Source organism: Cloeon dipterum, chromosome X (assembly GCF_949628265.1).
Source record: "Cloeon dipterum chromosome X, ieCloDipt1.1, whole genome shotgun sequence".
In the NCBI taxonomy this organism is placed as follows: domain Eukaryota; kingdom Metazoa; phylum Arthropoda; class Insecta; order Ephemeroptera; family Baetidae; genus Cloeon; species Cloeon dipterum.
In genome coordinates, this window is record NC_088790.1 from 1926175 (window position 1) to 1943828 (window position 17654).

At 42.9% G+C, this 17654-nt stretch overlaps 1 protein-coding gene and 1 non-coding gene across 6 annotated transcripts; both read right to left on the reverse strand.

The window, feature by feature from the left end:
- Positions 1–8: 8 nt before the first annotated feature.
- Vinc (vinculin) lies at positions 9–17029 on the reverse strand. Of its 5 annotated transcripts, none has more exons than XM_065492305.1 (16): positions 16828–17029; positions 11233–11476; positions 10973–11178; positions 10742–10886; positions 10162–10361; positions 9420–9827; positions 7970–8237; positions 5005–5532; positions 4858–4949; positions 4186–4276; positions 3397–3459; positions 3182–3306; positions 2884–3126; positions 1798–1888; positions 1566–1604; positions 9–596 (listed from the first exon to the last, which is right to left on the reverse strand). In XM_065492305.1, the coding sequence occupies exons 1-16, from the start codon at positions 16882–16884 to the stop codon at positions 427–429; spliced, it is 2970 nt and encodes a 989-aa protein (XP_065348377.1). In that variant the 5' UTR covers positions 16885–17029; the 3' UTR covers positions 9–426. The 5 variants fall into 5 exon arrangements, with proteins under 5 accessions (XP_065348377.1, XP_065348376.1, XP_065348378.1 ...); XM_065492304.1 differs by lacking the exon at positions 3397–3459 and adding an exon at positions 3887–3982; XM_065492306.1 differs by lacking the exons at positions 1566–1604; positions 3397–3459 and adding an exon at positions 3887–3982.
- Positions 5814–6006, reverse strand: LOC135947586 (U2 spliceosomal RNA). Its single transcript, XR_010575673.1, has one exon. It is a non-coding gene; the product is annotated as a U2 spliceosomal RNA (small nuclear RNA).
- Positions 17030–17654: the final 625 nt, after the last annotated feature.

Consider the following 17654-nt stretch of genomic DNA (forward strand, 5'->3'; position numbering starts at 1 on the left):
GCGTCTAGTTTTGTTTTTCTTTAGCATCAAATTTAATAGCACAAAACCAATTAATATATATATTTTCATATTGCACATTAATCAACAATAACAATCTGATTGCACATGCACTTTCGTTAAAAGAATTTCTTTCGCTTGAAATTTTGCGTCTCCCCCGATGCGAAATACAATAATAAATTAATAACAGTTTGGATTAGCAAAAAAATAGTAGAAATCATGTCATAAAAATCGCACGAACAAGGATGGACGTTAAGTATAGTTAATCGACACGTGTTTTGTAAAGTAATTAGGGTTGCCACCCCTTTGCATTTCTCCCAATCGAATCGAGAATTCTCCACCCGCCTAATTTTAAAAATCAGCCCCCAGCACGTGCCTTCCTCCAGTTGCAGAGCGTGTGGCAACCCTAAAAATAGTTTCGGGCCGTTCTTAGTACTGGTACCAAGGCTGGCGGCGGACCCAGCGCATTTGGATGCCGGCGTCCGTGCGGATCTTGATGGAGGCGGCCTCGGCCGCCCGCACCGTCTCCTTCACCGACTGCATCAGGTTCTGCGCGTTGCCGACCAGCATGTCCGTCGCCTCCTGGTCCTCCTCAGAATCTACAAAGAAAAACGGCCGCGTTCAGTGAGAGGCTCCGGCGTCGCAGCGTTCGGTGGGAATAAGACAAGCATGCACCACAATGCAGCTGAGGGAGCCAGGCATGCCGCGAATAAGGGACAACCTGCTCGATGGGCGAGGCAATAAGGGCCGACGCTCTAGATTCCAGGGTTGCCAGCCACCAAAAGTCAAGAAGTAAATTTTTCTAGACCATCTGACAGTTAAATTTTTTAATTTAATAGCCAAAAACCGGTTAAATCACATTAAATATTAGAAAGGTCCAGCTCTTCCCGAGTGAATCATTTTGGTCTTATCTTTCTCTGTGTAAAATGAGCTTTCGTTAGCGGCTCTGTGTCAAAATTACTGAAGCCATCCGCGTCTCAATCCGAGAAATTCGCGTTCAAAAAGTGCCCCTTTTTGATGGGAAGAAAGCTACAAGGTGGAGCAGGTGAGGTGCGCACGGGCACAGCTGTAAACAGCACTTCTCTACTCAAAATCACAACGTAAATTGCTAAAAATCATTTGACTTTACTCTTTAAAATTTAATTTCTCTATTTCCAAAATTGCCTATTAATTGGCAGTCGGCTGGCGACCCTAGATTCGGCTCCAATGGTTTCAGAGCGTCGGAGAGTGACCGAATCATTTCCCTTCTTCTTTAAACCACATTATTGGCGCTCCTTTGGTTTTAATCAAGAGTCAGGAGCTGCCTGGGTTTGTTAAACTTAGTAGGAATTGAGCGAGGGCCACTTTGGTGTGATTTGCCCAGCTGCTGGTAATTTACTTACTGCATCCAATGAGATCACCTGCATGCAAGTGAAATCAAAGAGGATTAAAATTTTAATTTGCTAGAATTACGAAACGACACGCACAAAACAGTCAACCAACTAACAAGTAGTTTGTTTGTTCAATCATGCTGGAGATAATATTATGTACACACTCCATGCCTATAAAAGAATGGCTAGGAAATTTACCGCCTCGGATTTCGCCATCCTCAAATCTCGGAATAAAGTCTGCAGAATGGGAAGACAGTTAGGCTTAATTATTCACAAAGCGATATCAAAAAACTTGGGCTTAATTACAAAAGCTTAATTTACAACAATATTTTGACGCCTGCAAAAAGACTATTTAAATAAAAACATTAGTGTGTTTCAAAAATATAAAAAACTCGGCAAAGGGGGAAAAATTGGAAAAAGAAACAAATACCTTGTGCACCCAGCATCGTGGCTTTGACGGTCGACAGAATTTTGAGCTGAGTTCCGATGGTCGGGATTCTCTCGCACACTTGCAACAGGTTCTAAAAACAAAACGGGATGTTTGGAGAAAAATCAGCAAAGCGAAAAAAATTCCGTCGAGGCGGCGAAATTGACAAAAAGACGTCGAAGGCAAAACCACAAATAAAGTCCTCAGGAAGGAAGTCCTGAGGAAGGTCGGTGACAGGCAGGGGAGAAAAATCTACGCTGCGTATCGCAAAATGTGATCCCAATTACAGAAAGAGCATTAAAAAACGGCCTGGGAGCGGATCTCAGATCGGGGGACCCTGAAAAAGGTCGTAAGGGGATTCGAATTATAGGTCCAATCAAAAACCTGTCCGATGAGGGGTCGTGGTCGACGATCGGATAAACGGCCGAATTTTAATAAAAAAAAAACATTTTAAAAGTTTCGACTTTTTTCAAAAATTGGCAAAAAATCGAAAAATGGTCTAATTTTGAAAAACTAGAAACGGGCGGACGCTCCTTACCAAAGGGCATCGTTCGATATAGAAATTGGCACTTTCCAGCCCATAGGGCCCCGCCAGGTCCCCGAATACAAAAGTATGAAATGTCACAAATTTTTTTTTGAACTTAAATCGGCTCCTATCGGTCGTAGAGTAAAATACAAAAAATTATTGGACTCACCGTTAAATTCTGCGTCTTTAAGACGCTCCTTTAGACGCCCCCGCCCGCCCACCCACCTTCACCGCCACCCCCCAAAATCTGCGCTATATTTTTTGTTTTTGTTTAATTTTAACTAAGTTCCCTACCGTCCAAATTCGGTTTTTGACGTAAAAATTCGGACAATATAAAAAAGGGTCCGATTTCGAATCGGCGTCGTCCGACCCATAGGCCCCAAAAATCAAAGTTAGCAAATGTCACACATCGCGTTTCCTCGACTTTTTAATAACTCGGCTCTTCTGGGTCGTAGAGTAAAAAACCGAAGTTCATCAGGCTCGCCGTGGTATTCTGCGTTTTCTAGGTGCAATCGCCGCCGCCAACGCTCCGAAAATCATTTCATTTATAGATTTCTACGTACGGTGCGCATCCTCTTGTCGGTGCAGTCCCTGGCAAGCTCCTTGGCCAGTCTGGTGACCTCCTCACTGGCCTCGGCGATGGCCTTGGCGCATGCGATCAGGTCTCTCTTGGAGCCACCGTGGTCGCCGCGCACCAGCTGCGACAGCCGGCCCATCAGCAGCGCCATTTTCTTGGCCGCGGCGATGATCTCGTTGTCCTTGCTCGACCACTGACGCACCTCTTGGTGCAGACCGTGGGCAGCCATCTGAATTACAATTGTTAGTTAATTTCAAAATTCACAAATTCATACGGAATTTTACCATGATGGGTTGGTTGGGTTGCGGGGCGTGCATGAACATGTCGTCCTCGTCGTCCGTCTCGGGCGGGGGTGGTCTTGGGGGCGGCAGTTCGCCGCCAGGCAACGGTGGTCTGGGCGGAGCGCGCTCTGCAATTGCCGCAATTAGCAATGGACCATTTTGAGAAAGAGAAGAGGAGGAACACTCGCTGGCAAAGTTAGTTAGTGGCGAAAACTCACCATCACAGTAAATAGGCGTTCGGAGGTAGGACGAAGGGTTACGCAGTTGCTTCCAGTCCAAGCCTTTTTTAGTAAAATAAGCAAATCGTTTGTTAACACACACTCAAAGACAGGCACAAAAACACCACACAAAAGACAGCAGAGTTAAGATTTAATAATTTTGGGGCTGTGAAATTTAGACGTTGGGTGTTTCTAAGCCAAATGATTTTAAATCCTGAAAAAAATATTCAGGTAATCTCTTTAAATCAGCTAATAATCGATTTTTCAATCACAATCTAAAATTTTCGAATATAATAATTTTCTAACAAAGTAATAACTCGCGGACATCGATTATTTGCCGCTTTAAAGCAGAAAAATAAATGTTCTTTTTAAATTGTCCGAAATTCACAGCCTATATGTATATATATATTAACAGTAAATGATATTTTAGTGAACCAAGGGCGGGGGCGGGTGTCACAGGGGTGACTCGCAGCACCGATTGTTTGTGTACCTTCCTGCTGCACGGGGGACATGTACTCTTTGGTGAAGGCAAATATTTTGTTTAAGTCAACGTTGAATCTATTGTTAAGGTCAGCGTCCCTTTGTGCTGCAACCAGATTAGACATCGAGAGTGATAGAGAGCACGCCTCCAGGTTAGGCGGTACATTTAAAGCGATAAGCACATCGACTTCCACCTTTTCATTATAGACAGCAAAAAATATACGACGGACTTGGTTCAAAAAGCAAAAGGCCGAGAGGAAATTCAGTTTTTGTTGGCCTCGGAATAATTAGTCAGCGGAAAACGCTTACCGTGCAAACTCAGGGCACTCATGTCTGGAGGCGGAGGCACTTCAGGAGTCACGGTCACTGCCTGCCGCACTTCGCCGACGGACTTCAGCAACTGCAGGACAAAATTCAGGGTAAAAATTCATTTTTTTAATTAAAAATACATAAAACGAACCGATATAGGCGAAAATAAAATAAGAATTAAAATTTTTCAACCTCTGAAGGTCTACCCTGGCGCAAGGGTTCAATATTTTACCTGTCCTGAAGGCCCTCTCAGACCTCAGGGGGCACCCCCAGCATGTTCCTAGGAGTAAAATAAACCGATCCAGCAACAATCTCACAAATAAAAAAAATCCTATTTTCCACCTTTTACTCTCTGTACCTTGGAAACCAACATTATCCATACCCTGAAAGTTACCAGGGTAAAACACCAAACATTCGTTATGTGTTAGCTATAAGGTGAAACAAATTTTCCTTATTTTAAAAAAAATAAATATTTTCAAATAAATTAATTTAAAACTTTCAAAATTTTGGCCAAAATTGTAAAATTTAAGGCTGTTTAATTGGGCGAATTTGGGCACAGAGTTTAAATTTCTAGCATTATTGGAACTTAAGAGATATTTTAATTTTTAATGAAAGTCAAAAAGCTCATTTCCGGATTTCCTTTTTTCTGGATTTTTTTCAACCAAAACTTACAGCTTTGTTAGCATCTCTCCACCTGGAAATGGCAGTGTGGTCATCCGGGCTGACCGCGACCGATTTGGCCGCCATCACGAGTGGAGCCACGCCTGAAAGAACAATCGAAATAAATACTTTTAGAAAATTTTCAACCGATTCACTCACAGCCCTGCAAGTTTTCGGAGGCGCGGTTGAGCCGGTCGATGAAGAGCGGGTCCTCGGAGTTGTCCGACTCCTGTTTGGCGACCGCAAGCACCCTGTTGGCGAGGCGGGCCTCCATGGTGGTGTTGTCCACCATCTTCTGCGGCTGCCTGTTCCTGATGGCCTCCTCGCAGAGAATGGCGTGCTTCTGCATCTGCTCCTCGGACAGCCGGATGAACTCTGCGCTGTCGGTGGCTTCGTCGCACAAGGCGCGCGCCCGCAACACCGAGTCGGCATACTGCGCGCGCAAATTTTCAAAGTGCTCGTCGGCGGCCTTGTTCTCAGGGTAGCTCATCCTGATGCGTCCGGCGTGCACGAGTTGCGGCGTGAGACTCTCCATTTGGTTGGCGGCCGAGATGAGCGCCTCGGCCAGCTTCTTGTTGCCACCGCTTCCTCCGGCGGCCACCATTCTCGCAGTTCGCGCCGCCCTGTCGCTGAACTGACGCAGCTGCTGTGCCCTGTCCAGGAAGTTTACATCCCGGTTTGGAGTTCCTGAAAGACAAAATTCAAGAAATATATAATATTTTACACTCGCAAGGATTTTATTTCTTATGTACTAAAAAATAAAAATAAAATTTTAATATTTTTTTTTAAATTAAAAATTTAAACTCTAATTTATAACAAATATATGTTGTTACCATTGGTAAGGGCTACGTTTGCGCCCAGGACGATATTTCCGGGGGCTAAGAATGAATCCCAGTACAGGCGCAATGCCTCCAGGGAGCTGTTTATCCAGCTTATAAGGTTGAGGGGAGAGGGCTATTATTGGTTTAATATGGTGGGCCGATCCTGGCGGTACTGCAATACCAGGCCAACCCGCGTCAGGAGTGGAGCAAGCCCCTAGCATCCCGACAGTTTCCAAAAATCAGTTTAATATTCTGGACTAGCAATGCTAGTCGTATCAGATATTAAGCTGATAAGAACAGATACTACACTTTGATCTTAGCCAAAAGGCCGAGAAGCGATACCCGTTGGAGCGCTCGGAGAGAGACCGACCGAACAGCGCGGCTGACAATCACGTCGCGTTGCCGAAATTGTTTTAAGCATCGCTAGTCAACGTTTTAACGGATTTTTTAAATCTTGGTCTCGTTAGAAGTGGAAAATTTTATTCCGTATCTTGAAATGAGTCTTTTAAACGAATTGGCAAACTGGAATTTTTAATTCGGCTTTATCGTAGCTGCCGAAATTTTACGCCGCCAGCGCCATCAACGTCCAAACGCGCAACTAACAGCTCCGAAGCAGACCGCGTCTTCAATATACCATTACATTATATATTTTTTATTTTTATTTTTTTAAGCAATTTAACAGTGTCTAATTGGTAGTTTGGAGTTTTATTTAAAAATAATTTGTACTTTATAGTTCGAACTAGTGGCCGTTTGCTTCAGAAATTGATTTGCTAAAGCTTTGCGATAAAATTGCAAAATGGATATTTGCATGACAGAACGAAATTTGCAATTCAACAAGGACAGCCGTTAATGAATGCAAATTATTTTTAATTGTCAGCTAACCATTTTTATCTTGTGTAAGAAAAATAAATTATAAATAATTTAAAAGCAAATTTCTCAATTCTTCAGTAATTTAATTCAGCATTTAATTAATTTAATTAACAGTAAATGAAATAATATAAAATTTCATCAGTTTGTAGAATAAATATTTTGTTCTACATCTTTACAGGCCAACAGTGAAGGGAGATAAATTCTGTGCCTTCTCTGGTGTCTGCAGCAGCAAACCGCAATCCCCAGATTTATAGGCTCCGTATAAACCACCTTCCAGAGCAGTTGCGAAATGAGGCTCATGAGTTTGAGAAAGTTGCTGAAAACTTTAATTTATTCTAACGAATTGTTTCCCCAATCGATCGGGAGACGAATGAAAATTTCGACTTTTACGAAATTTTGGCAGAAAAAAAAATCTTATAAATTTGAAAAATGGTCCGATTCTGGAGAACCGATCACGGGCTAATGATCCTCACCGAGGGGCATCGACTGGTGCCAGAATCAGCGCCGTCCGGCCCACAGGGTACCGCGTGGGCCCCGAAAACCACAATTTTGAAATGTCAAAAAATCACATTTTTTGCCTTTGGATATTAATAACTCGACTCTTATGGGTCATGGAGGGAAAAACCAATTGATGTATTTTTAAATACTCAGATGGTTATGAATTAGCTTCAAATAATTTCTGAGCTTAATAAAGAGATGCATATTAATAAAGTCTAATTAAAATTTTTTGCATTATTGATAATAATAATAATAATCTTTATTGACTTTTGGCGAGGTCATATACATCAGAGATGTTACATTCTAATAATATGCCCCCCCAATTGCAATGCGCACAAAATAATACAAATAAAAAATCAAAGCTATGTAACAAATGCAAAGAATTCACCAGAATCGTAAAATTTCTTTAAGTGAAGAAATGCATTCAAAGCAACGACAAACTTATTGTATCGCGGCTCAAGTCGTAGCGAAACTGGCAAAGCATTGTATAAAATTGCAGTACTTGAAAATGGATTTTGCTGCGAAATCATCAATTTCTGAGGCGCAATATACAATTCAGGCGCGCGGCGCGTTCCATGCCCATGCACGTCCCTATGGTCTTTTTGAAGTAGGCGGGGTATTTTTAAACGAATATTTCATTAAATTTATTGTTTGTGTTATTTAGCAACAGCTCACCTCTAAAATCAGTAGCGAGGATAAGTTAAATTTCAGATTTTGCTAAATAAAAAATTTCAAACACTCTTCTGTGCGAATATCGCGGAAAACTCCTTAAATGATTTAATTTATTTTACAACCTGGCAAATTTGTGGCATTTTCCTAATAGCCAAAAAGAAGAAAAATGATTGTTAAAAAATTTACTTTATCAAGTTAAAAACAAATTGTGAAAAAGTGAAAGCATTTAAAAAAATTAATAATTAATATAAGAAAGACAGTACCTTCAGGGGCGAGAACGGCGTCGGTGAACAGCTTGAGGGGAGTGTTGACGTCGATGAAATCCTCGACGACGCGGTTGACGACCGCGTTCTGGATGCGCGTCTTCAGCTCGTAGAGCTTCTGCGAGAGGTTGCGTGCGATTGCGAGCGCGTGTTCGCTGTTGCCTTGGCCGGCGCGGCAAAGCTCGCCCAGCTGGCGCGACAGCACGTCCACCTCGTCGCACAGGCCCAGGATTTCGGCCTTGTGCGCCCCAGGCAGCCCCTCCGCCACCTGCGGGACGTACGCAATTTGTAAAATGGTAAAACCGTGTAAAAAGGTGTAACAGAGGGCTCGATTGATGCTGAGAGTGAGGCTATGGGTTGCACGACTACTTACTTTGTTTTCCTTTCAGAGCCGAGCATGACAAAAATCACAAAATGATGGTGAATGCTGCTCATTTGATAAATTAATATGTAATAAAAACGATAAGCAATTGGATAAGGGGGCGTGGTGACTCGGAAAATCATAGTTTACAAGAATCCTTAGATGTGGGCGTGGTTCTCCAGGAATGGGTCGCAAAGTGCGAGTAACGAGTGTGTATATTAAGAATTTTGATGTTATTACTGAAAACTCACGGGAATTTAGAAATGGGGCGCGGTTTAATAGATACATAAATCCGTGGCACATTTCAAAGAGCGCGGGAAAATCGTAAAATGTAGCCAATTTATTGACTGCGGGAACTCAGATCAAAAGGGGGCGTGGTTCCATCACTGCCTTCCTCGGAAAGAGGCTTGGCAAAGCGCGGGAAAATCGTTGTACTTGTCCAAGAGCTGAGAATTCACGGGATTGGGCTTGATGGGGTTGTTCTTTCTTAGGACATTGTAAATAATGCGTGGCTAGGCGGGGGAAAAAGTGAGAATTGAAATATAGAGATGAATGATTCTGACTTATGAAATAGAGGCGTGTATCTCTTCAAATTTTAAGAATAAGGCGTTTCAATTGATGAAAAGGGCGGGAAAATCGTAGTAATATGTTTATTCTGAGATTTCGCGGGAATTCTTAGATGGGGGCGTGCGATTACCCGAGATTTCAAATTGAACAGGCATGTGCGAGAAACTCATAAAATATTTGATCTTAATGCTGAAAATTCGCGGGATTTTAGAAATGTGGGCGTGGTTCCCCTCGAAAATTAAACAAAAAGCTTTTCAAAATCATAAAATACGATGGGTGTGAGAACTCCAGGGAATTCTGAAAAAAGGCGTGGTTCCAAATGGCGCGGGAAAATCTTAAATATATCTTATATAAGATCTTATATTTTTATAATATATGATTAATGTCTTTAAAGAGAATTCTCATGGAAATTCTTTTTGCTATGTGGGGGCGTGGTCATCCAGGAAATAAAAAGGCGTGGTACGTGCCGCTAAGTGCGGGAAAATCGAATAATTCAACTGAGATCATGTAAGAAAAACTAACCTTTTTGCCCTCCTCGACGATGAGTGCGATGGCGCGTTGTCCGAGTCCGCGGTCGTCCCTGTCCGGATGCGCGAGCCAGCGCCTGGCCTGCTCGAGACGGCCAGAGACGGTGTGCGCCGGCTGGGCCATGCCGCAGCGCTCGACGCCGCTGACCGAGCGTCCGACCAGCCGCTGCAGCTCGCACAGTTTCTCGTGGATGCCGTGGCTGAGCGACTGCGCCTGCGGAGTGGCGCCTTTGCCGGACGCTCGCAGCTCGCAAAGGGCGTCCGTCATCGCGGTGATGTCGCCCACGAGCTTGCGAACGTCGCCTGCATCGCCAGGCAGCGACCGCTCAGCCACTTTGTGCGCGTGGCCCAGGATTTGCCGCACGGATTTCTCCCCAATGCCGCCCTGCAGAGCCAGCGGATCCTGAAATAGTGGGAATTCCAAAATTTATTCTGTTTGAAAAATCGGATTTTTAATTTTTATGATGGAGCCACGGTCCGTATGTTTATTTTGAAATAAATTTCCGTATCAATTGATTTTCGAAAAGGAAAGGGTTAAAATCGTTTCCAGGACTTTTCTTTCCCGAAAGCAATAAATTTTCAACACGGTTTCAGATTTTTTATTGGTTCTCAGCCACACTGAAGGCAATTTGCTCTTCTTCAGGAGAATGGGAACCAATTTTCTTTTTTCGTTTCCTTGGCGCTCGGCCGTCCTGAAGCTTACGAATGAATAGAAAGAAAATAAGAGGATACTTTACCCCAAGCCAGTCGTGCGAGGCCTGCATTTTCGAGTCAATGGCGTTCTGCGCCTTCTTCATCACGGTCAGGTCGTCAGCGTCCCACTCCTCCTCGTCGTAGGTGGTAAGCTGCAGCACTCGAATTATCTCGTTGATCTCGTCCGTCATCCTCTGTGCCAGGTAGTTCCTGTTCTCGGCTGCCTCGTCAGCGCCTTTTCCACCTGAGCAAGAAATTTATGTTTTAAATATAATTCGAGATTTAAAAATAAAATGCTTTAGGTTATGTTTCAGCTGGATACATTCGTTCGTGCCGCGGAAATTTGGCCGATTGTTCACCCCGATCACTTTTATATCTCTCCGGGTCAGCTGAGCAAATTGAAGTTAGCTCTAGGAGGTATACCTCATGGAGCTAACTTCAATTTGATCCGCACTCGTGTGGGCGATGTGGAGAGTTACAATAGAAAGCGGGGTGAACGATCTGCCAAATTTCCGCGGCACGAACGAAATTTGTCGTTTCATAAATTTAAAAAGATAAAAAGATGTTAGCTCTGAATCAGGTGCATTGCAGTGTGCAGTAGAAAGAAAGGGTGAGGGTGAGTACCCTGCGAGATGATGTGGATGAAGATTTTCATGCTGCAGATGAGGATCGGAGCCAGGGTTTTGACCTGCTCGAGGCACCTGACAAGGATCTCCCTGTGCACTTGGTGGGTGAGTTCTTTCTCTCGTGCGCTCACTTCCCTCGACACCTTCGCACAGGGTAAAAATTACAGGTGAAAATTTGTAACATTGAGTGCAAAACTTAGTATTTTCTTTTTATTATGAGAAAACGCACTTTGCTGAGGCAGGGACTGAGGTCCTTGAGGAACTGCACGAGGTCCTCCATGGTCTCGATGACTTCAGCTACGGCCAGGTAGTCGAGCACCTTCTTGCACTCCCTGATGATCTTGCGCACCTCAGACTCGTCGAAGCAGAGCAGCAGGGCCGACGTGCCCTGCAGGATGCCCCTGGAGCCCTCGATCAGCTTCTTGCGAGCAGGACCTGCGGAGGAGTGTTGTTGTTATATTAACAGCGACGCGACCTGGCTGCTCTCACCTGAGTAGGGGTCGTGCTTGAGCATGCTGGACGCGTCCTCGAGCAGCCGGGACGCGCCCTCCACCCTGTGCAGGGCGGCGGGCATGTCCTGCTTCAGGATGGCGTCGTCGCTCGAGTTGATCGTGTCGCGACCCACCTTGACAAGGTTGGCCACCGCCCTGCTGACCGCCTGCACCGGACGCTCCAGGTCCGGCATGGCGTTGCCATCTTCGGCTTCCTCATGGAGGATCACCAGTCGGGACACCTGCAATCGGTTCAAATTTTTTAGATTTCATCTCTCGGAAAATTGGCATGCAAATTTTTACATCAGTCCAGAATACTTTTGTGGTGTGAAAATCAAAATCATGTTTTATTTAAAGACTGTCTTTGACGAAGTTTCTGAGCTCACCAATCGATTCTTCAGGGTCGAATTAGGGAAAATGGATATTTTTCCGATCAAAAAGTCCAGCACGACGTGCGAATTTTTTTCCCGCCAAAACAATACGAATGCGAGAAGTGCGCATGCGTCAGAGCTGGCTGGATCTAACAATAAAGTCATTCGTACAGGTGGTTCTGCAAGTGCTCAAACCAGCTATGACCTATGACGCATGCGCAATTCTCGCATTCATATTGTGTTGGCGGGAAATAAGTTCGCACGTCGCGCTGGACTTTTTGATCGGAAAAATATCGATTTTCCCCAATTCGACCCTGAAGAATCGATTGGTGAGCTCAGAAACTTCGTCAAAGACAACCTTTACATATTAATTACCTCCACAACTCGAAAAAAAATCGATGGTTTCTACATGCTAACATCACAAAAGCACTCAAGATTGAGGTGACAAAAGTGCATGCTTTTTTACAAGGGAAGCACACCATTTGAAACTGCGGTCGGCGAGTTTTTACGCGATCTATTTCCACGCGGCGGAGGACCACCGACGTTCTGATTGGCCGACAAGGACGTGTATCCTACCGCTTCCCAATCAGTGTCCGCGGTCCTCCGCTGCGCGAAAATAGATCGCTTTAAACGGAAAATTGGGCGCTTCTCTCGTTAGAATGGAAAACCCCTTTTCAGCGAGGGGATAAAAATTATGCCAGTTAATGGGTCAAAAACCATTATTTTCTCGCATAACACGCTCGTGACACGCTCTAAGCCGCTATATGTCCAGTTAAAAATAAATGTTAGAGAAAATACACAAAACCAATCCGTAATTGTGCCGTGTTTATTCAAGGAAATATCGGTTAGTATTTTTTTATTCAAACTAAAATAAATCTGTCTGATTACTTCTTTTTCGCTGAGATATTTGCAGGATCACAGGCGTTCGATCCGAAGTGGGCGAACGCGCCTCACGGCTAAACTAAACTAACCATTCTTTGCGGGGAAAAATAATCGAGTGGGTCCAGCAAGGCGCATAAAAAAGGGAGTGGCGCGTCGGACGGAAAGTCGAGTCTTGGGTTCGCCAGAAGCCCGACCATATGCACCACAATCCTGCTATTTGCGGCTAACTCGACTAAAATAGCAGCTCACACACATGGCACTCCAACTTCTTGCTTTATGCTCCGGCATGACACGCCGCTCATGTTTCCCGCATTTTCCCCATAAAGCCGAAAATGGCCCGGAATGCGCGAGTGGGACGATCGGAATTCCATTGATCGCGAGACACACTCTCCAGATAAAACGAAACTCTTATTTAGAAAGCTGCTGCCAGAATTTCAACATTGATGTTTATTTAAAAAATAATAAAAGATGAATAAGATGCCAGGGACGTGCAAAATGCTGTTTAGTTATCGATTTCCGCGATTTAACTGTTAGAAAAATGACTGAATTCTCGGTGAAGAGTATGAAGTAAATTCGAAAAAGAAGGCGTTGCATGCGGAAAAATTAAAAAAATTGGCACATACATATACTTGCTGAAAATCCGAGGGAATTTTAAAATAGGGGCGTGGCTGCCTGGTTATTTAATTGTAAAAAGTCCAGGCACAAATCACGGGAAAATTGTACTGTTTGACATTGACAATTTTCATGATAATTCGTGGGGCGTGATCTCTCTGAAAATTAAAAAGAAGGCGTGGCACGTGTTTCAGAGCGCGGGATAATCTCGAAATTCGGTATTTTAAATGAAAAATCATTGCAGTTTTGAAATGGGGGCGTGGTTCTTTTCATGAAGCACGGGAGATGGTACTACTTGACGTTTTCAATAAGATTTGCGGATTAAATTATGGATTTACTGCGTGTCGGGAATAAACCAAGTTACAAAATGCTTAAAAACTAGTGATTTGTGTTCACATATACGATGGCTATAATATCACAGCGGAATTTTTTTACTATCAGTAGGATAAAAAAGTACTTCAGAATTTCAGAGCAAACTCACTGTCAGACACAACGGAAACGATTTAAAATTTTCCTCGAGTCGAATTAGTCATTATCTTCTTTGAACGTTTGAATTGTCACCGCTTATTTTTCCTGGTTACGTCATAAAAAAAATAAACAAATAGGGAGAAGAAATGAGCGATGAGAAAATAAAGGTCAATGAATCGTTTCCCTCCATTAAGAATTTAGTGGTTTTAGGGGACAGATCAAGACAAAGTTATTTCGTTTAGCGTCATTAAAGCCGAAAGGCCAGACCAGACTATTTTTTTAAAGCATTGAAGAAGAATATTTGAGAGAAAACGCCGCCGCAGTGAAGCGATTTTCACGAGTGCGAGAGTAAAAAGCAAAGAAGAGTGCTTTCTTTTGGCCGCTGCCAAGCTGATATGCATATAAATTACGGCGTCTTGCATCGCGGGCAGGGCAAGGTCACTAACTAGAACACAATCGAGCGCTTCTGTCTGCGCTGCCATGCCTGCTGACCACCGCTCTTTATTCTTTCTCGGCTCTTCAACGAGAGAGCACAAGAATCTCAAGAGGGAAGCTGAATGTCTTTGAAAAAATAAATAAAAAATAAATGAACGACTTTGTGAGATAAGAAGAGAATTCATGGACACAATTGGTGGTTTCCAAACCAGTTATAAGACGATTTTACACTTTTTTATTTTATATTTTTTTAAGCCTTCTATTTCAAGAAGGCGCTGTTTCACGTGAATTCCAATTGAAAATCCATTTATTTACTCGCATTGTTGGCAAAAAGAAAGAGCTGGAAGGCAAGGTCGTTGTGATTTATTTTTCCCTTAAGCGGGAGAGAAAAAACATCTGTTGGAGCTAAATGGTGCGATGCGATAGACTTGCTCTCTGTTTGGTCCACAAAGAAGGGCTAGCTTCGGCTAGGTAAGTGTCGGCGTGATGCAACTCGGCGAGTTTGTTGTCGACGCCGCGGCCGCGTGTTCCTTAAAAGGCAACCGACGAGCGAGTAGAAAGCATATGCGGTGGGTGGGGCGGCCCGTGACGTCCTCCACCACCGGCCACCAGGACAACAACGCAAAACCGCGAAACCACAACGGAGAAAAGTGGCGCCGAGTTCGAGTATTTCAATTTTGAAGATACAAATTTTTGACAAACATTTTTGCAATAATGATAAAAAAATAAATTTAATATAATTTTCAACGTGAATTTTTGAATATTTTTAGTAAGACATTTTGTTATCAATTTTAATTGATATTTCCAAAAATCTAGGTTGAAAATTGTATCTTAATGCATTTTTTTATATGACTAGAGCAAGAATAAACAAGAATAAATAATATAAAATCTTGTTAAAATGTCAAAATTTTAAATTCCCGCGTTTTAAGTCCAAAGGTAAGCCTTCTTTAATGGGGGCCATTTCTAAATTCCCTTGATTTTACAGAGACCAAATCAATCACGATTTCCTCGAGCTTCGCGACACGTGCCACACCTCCTTTTAATTTGTCAGGGAACCACGTCCCCTTTAAAAAATTCCCGTGACTTCCACCCTCTTACAGATAATCAATTAAACTCATTTTTCCAAGATTATTTTTTTGGAAACAATTTTTCATCGATTTAAGAGGAAACTTGGCAAGATGAATGAAATCAAAGTCGATTATTTCAACAAACTTTTTTGTACTAAATAAACGTTAAGCAAAAATCGATTAAATTGAAAGAAAAAAATACCGACGGACACGAAACTGAAAATAAGCAAATGAGTCATTTTCCAAAAATAGTTTGGAGCAGCACAACAAACAGCGAGCGTTGGTTGGTTCGTTTATTATTCGCATGCGGGGCGAGTTTGAACGATGCTTATTTTTCAGCGCGGATTAGCTTATCAGCGGACGTGATCTGAAAGATGCTCTTTCTTTCCGAGCACAAGACGCTTTTTTTCTTATTTTTTCCTCTAGTGCTAGACGGTAGACGGGCCGCGTGACATCATGCTTTATTGCCCCGTAAAAATAAATTCACTGGCAGCAGCCGGCAGGCCGGCGCTCTTGTAAACAGCGCAAAATTATCTTTAATTACTGTCAACAAAAGGATGACTGACACACCGCATGGCACGCACCAAATATGGCCTCATGCCACTTTTTAATTAATTTTTTAACACAAATTTCATTCAAAATCAATTTTTTCTCTATATTTATGTCGTTTTTGACACTTTAAATCGATTCCTGAGGGTCGAATTAGGTAAGAAGGCCTTTACTCCGTCGAAAATAATGCTGAACACGTACAATCCGTTATTTTGGCGGTTTTTCGTTTGAATCATGGCACTGTGATTGGTCAGATCGAGACAGCAGCACCACAGTGGCATCGTAGGTAAGCTCGACTCCCTTCCGCTGGATGTCAATGTGGCCAATCACAGCGAACCGCTTCTTTCTCTGCTCTTGTCTCATTTTCCAACTAAAAACCCGCCAAAGTGACAATTTTAAAGTGTCAGCCGAATTTCAACGGAATGATTCAAATTTCTAATTTCTATTGTGCTTTTAATGGTCCGAGATAATTGTTTCATTATAAAACTTGAAATTTAGCTGGGGGGAAAGGCTCATCAGATTAAGCATTTAAAATTTACCAGTGTTTGCATCGTGTTGTATACATGAATATTCCAGTCGATGATCTAACAGTAGCATAAAGCGTGCTATTTTATGGGCATGAAGTAATGCGAATGATTGCTGTCAAGATAAATTAACTAGTCGGCATAAATTTTCATTTCTAGTTTTCCTAACATTAAGTGGCTGCAAGGCTGGCCATTTCAACTTCAAACAAACAACTTGTCTCGCTTTTGCTCACTAAGCAAACCGGCAAAAGAGTGAGTCACAATTAATATATTTTATTTCCTTGCAGGAAAATTAGTAGCAGACGCTGTGATTTTTATTAACAACACGATAAGAAAGACGTTTAATCGTCTCCTTATCTGTAGCAAGGTGTTTAACCGGGTATAACAAGAGAATAAAAGCTTTTTCGTTCGTTTGAATTCAGTTGAAACAAGAGTACATAAAGAGCAAAGGAAAAGGTCAACGAGCGGCTCGTCGAGTATTGAGATCAAAAGCCTGAATTTTATTATTTTTTTCTCCCGATTTTTAAGAAGAAAAATTATGCTCGCCGGCCAATTTGTTTCGGCCTCTCAAAAATAAACAGTGACGTCAGCTGTGCTGTCACGATTCCAAAAAGTCCCTTAATATTTCCTCTCCGTGGGCTCGGGGCCGTTGCCACGCCCACCTCTCGCGGGGCGCCGGACTCACCTGCTGGGCGACAGGGTCCAAAATGCTCTCGATGGTCTTTGTGTGGAAGACGGGCATCTTGGTGTCGGGTACTCGGGTCGGTTACCGCATCCCAGTCCGAGCAGCGAGAAAATAAACAAAATCACAGACGGACGAGAACGCGAGCACAGCCTGCACCTCACTCCCGAGTTCGAAGCGCCGATCAGTCGTCTATTTACGGCACGGCAGAGCCTGCGACGCTGCTGCCCCCACACGATCCACACGCCAAACACGTGCCGGGAAAATCGCCGTGGCGCCAAATTCGCTGGCGAAAACTCCATGGCAGCGCTCGAATTTACTGACAACAGCCAGAAAATACATATTTTCATTTTGCCACTCAAGACTCAAGTCAAGATGTATGTTTGTGAAGAAAGGCATTCAGAGGGGGGCGTGTTTGTTAAAATGAAGGTGTGGCATGTTTCGGTAAGCCTAAAAACATTATTACGTATTTAATTTGAGAAAAAATCACGTGAGCTACGAAATTGAGCAAAACTTCACGGATATTAATAAAGTACGCTCCTGTTGAAAAGAGCGGGAAAGTCGTATACCTCTGAGAATTTACTGAGATTTTCTGCTAAATTGATTTCGATTTTGTATTTCGCGTAAAAACTTCCGTTTTTTGGCAAGTGAAAAAGTGAAATATGAAATATAAAAAATTATTCTGACAGAAGAAAGTCACACTCACGAGACACGAGACCGCTGCCGGTCTGCAAACCGATTTTAAGATTTTTCTCGTACAGAAAATTCAAAATTAATTTAATTATGTTTATTTTGGCTTTGCGTCGCGTAATTTGATGAATATAAAGGCA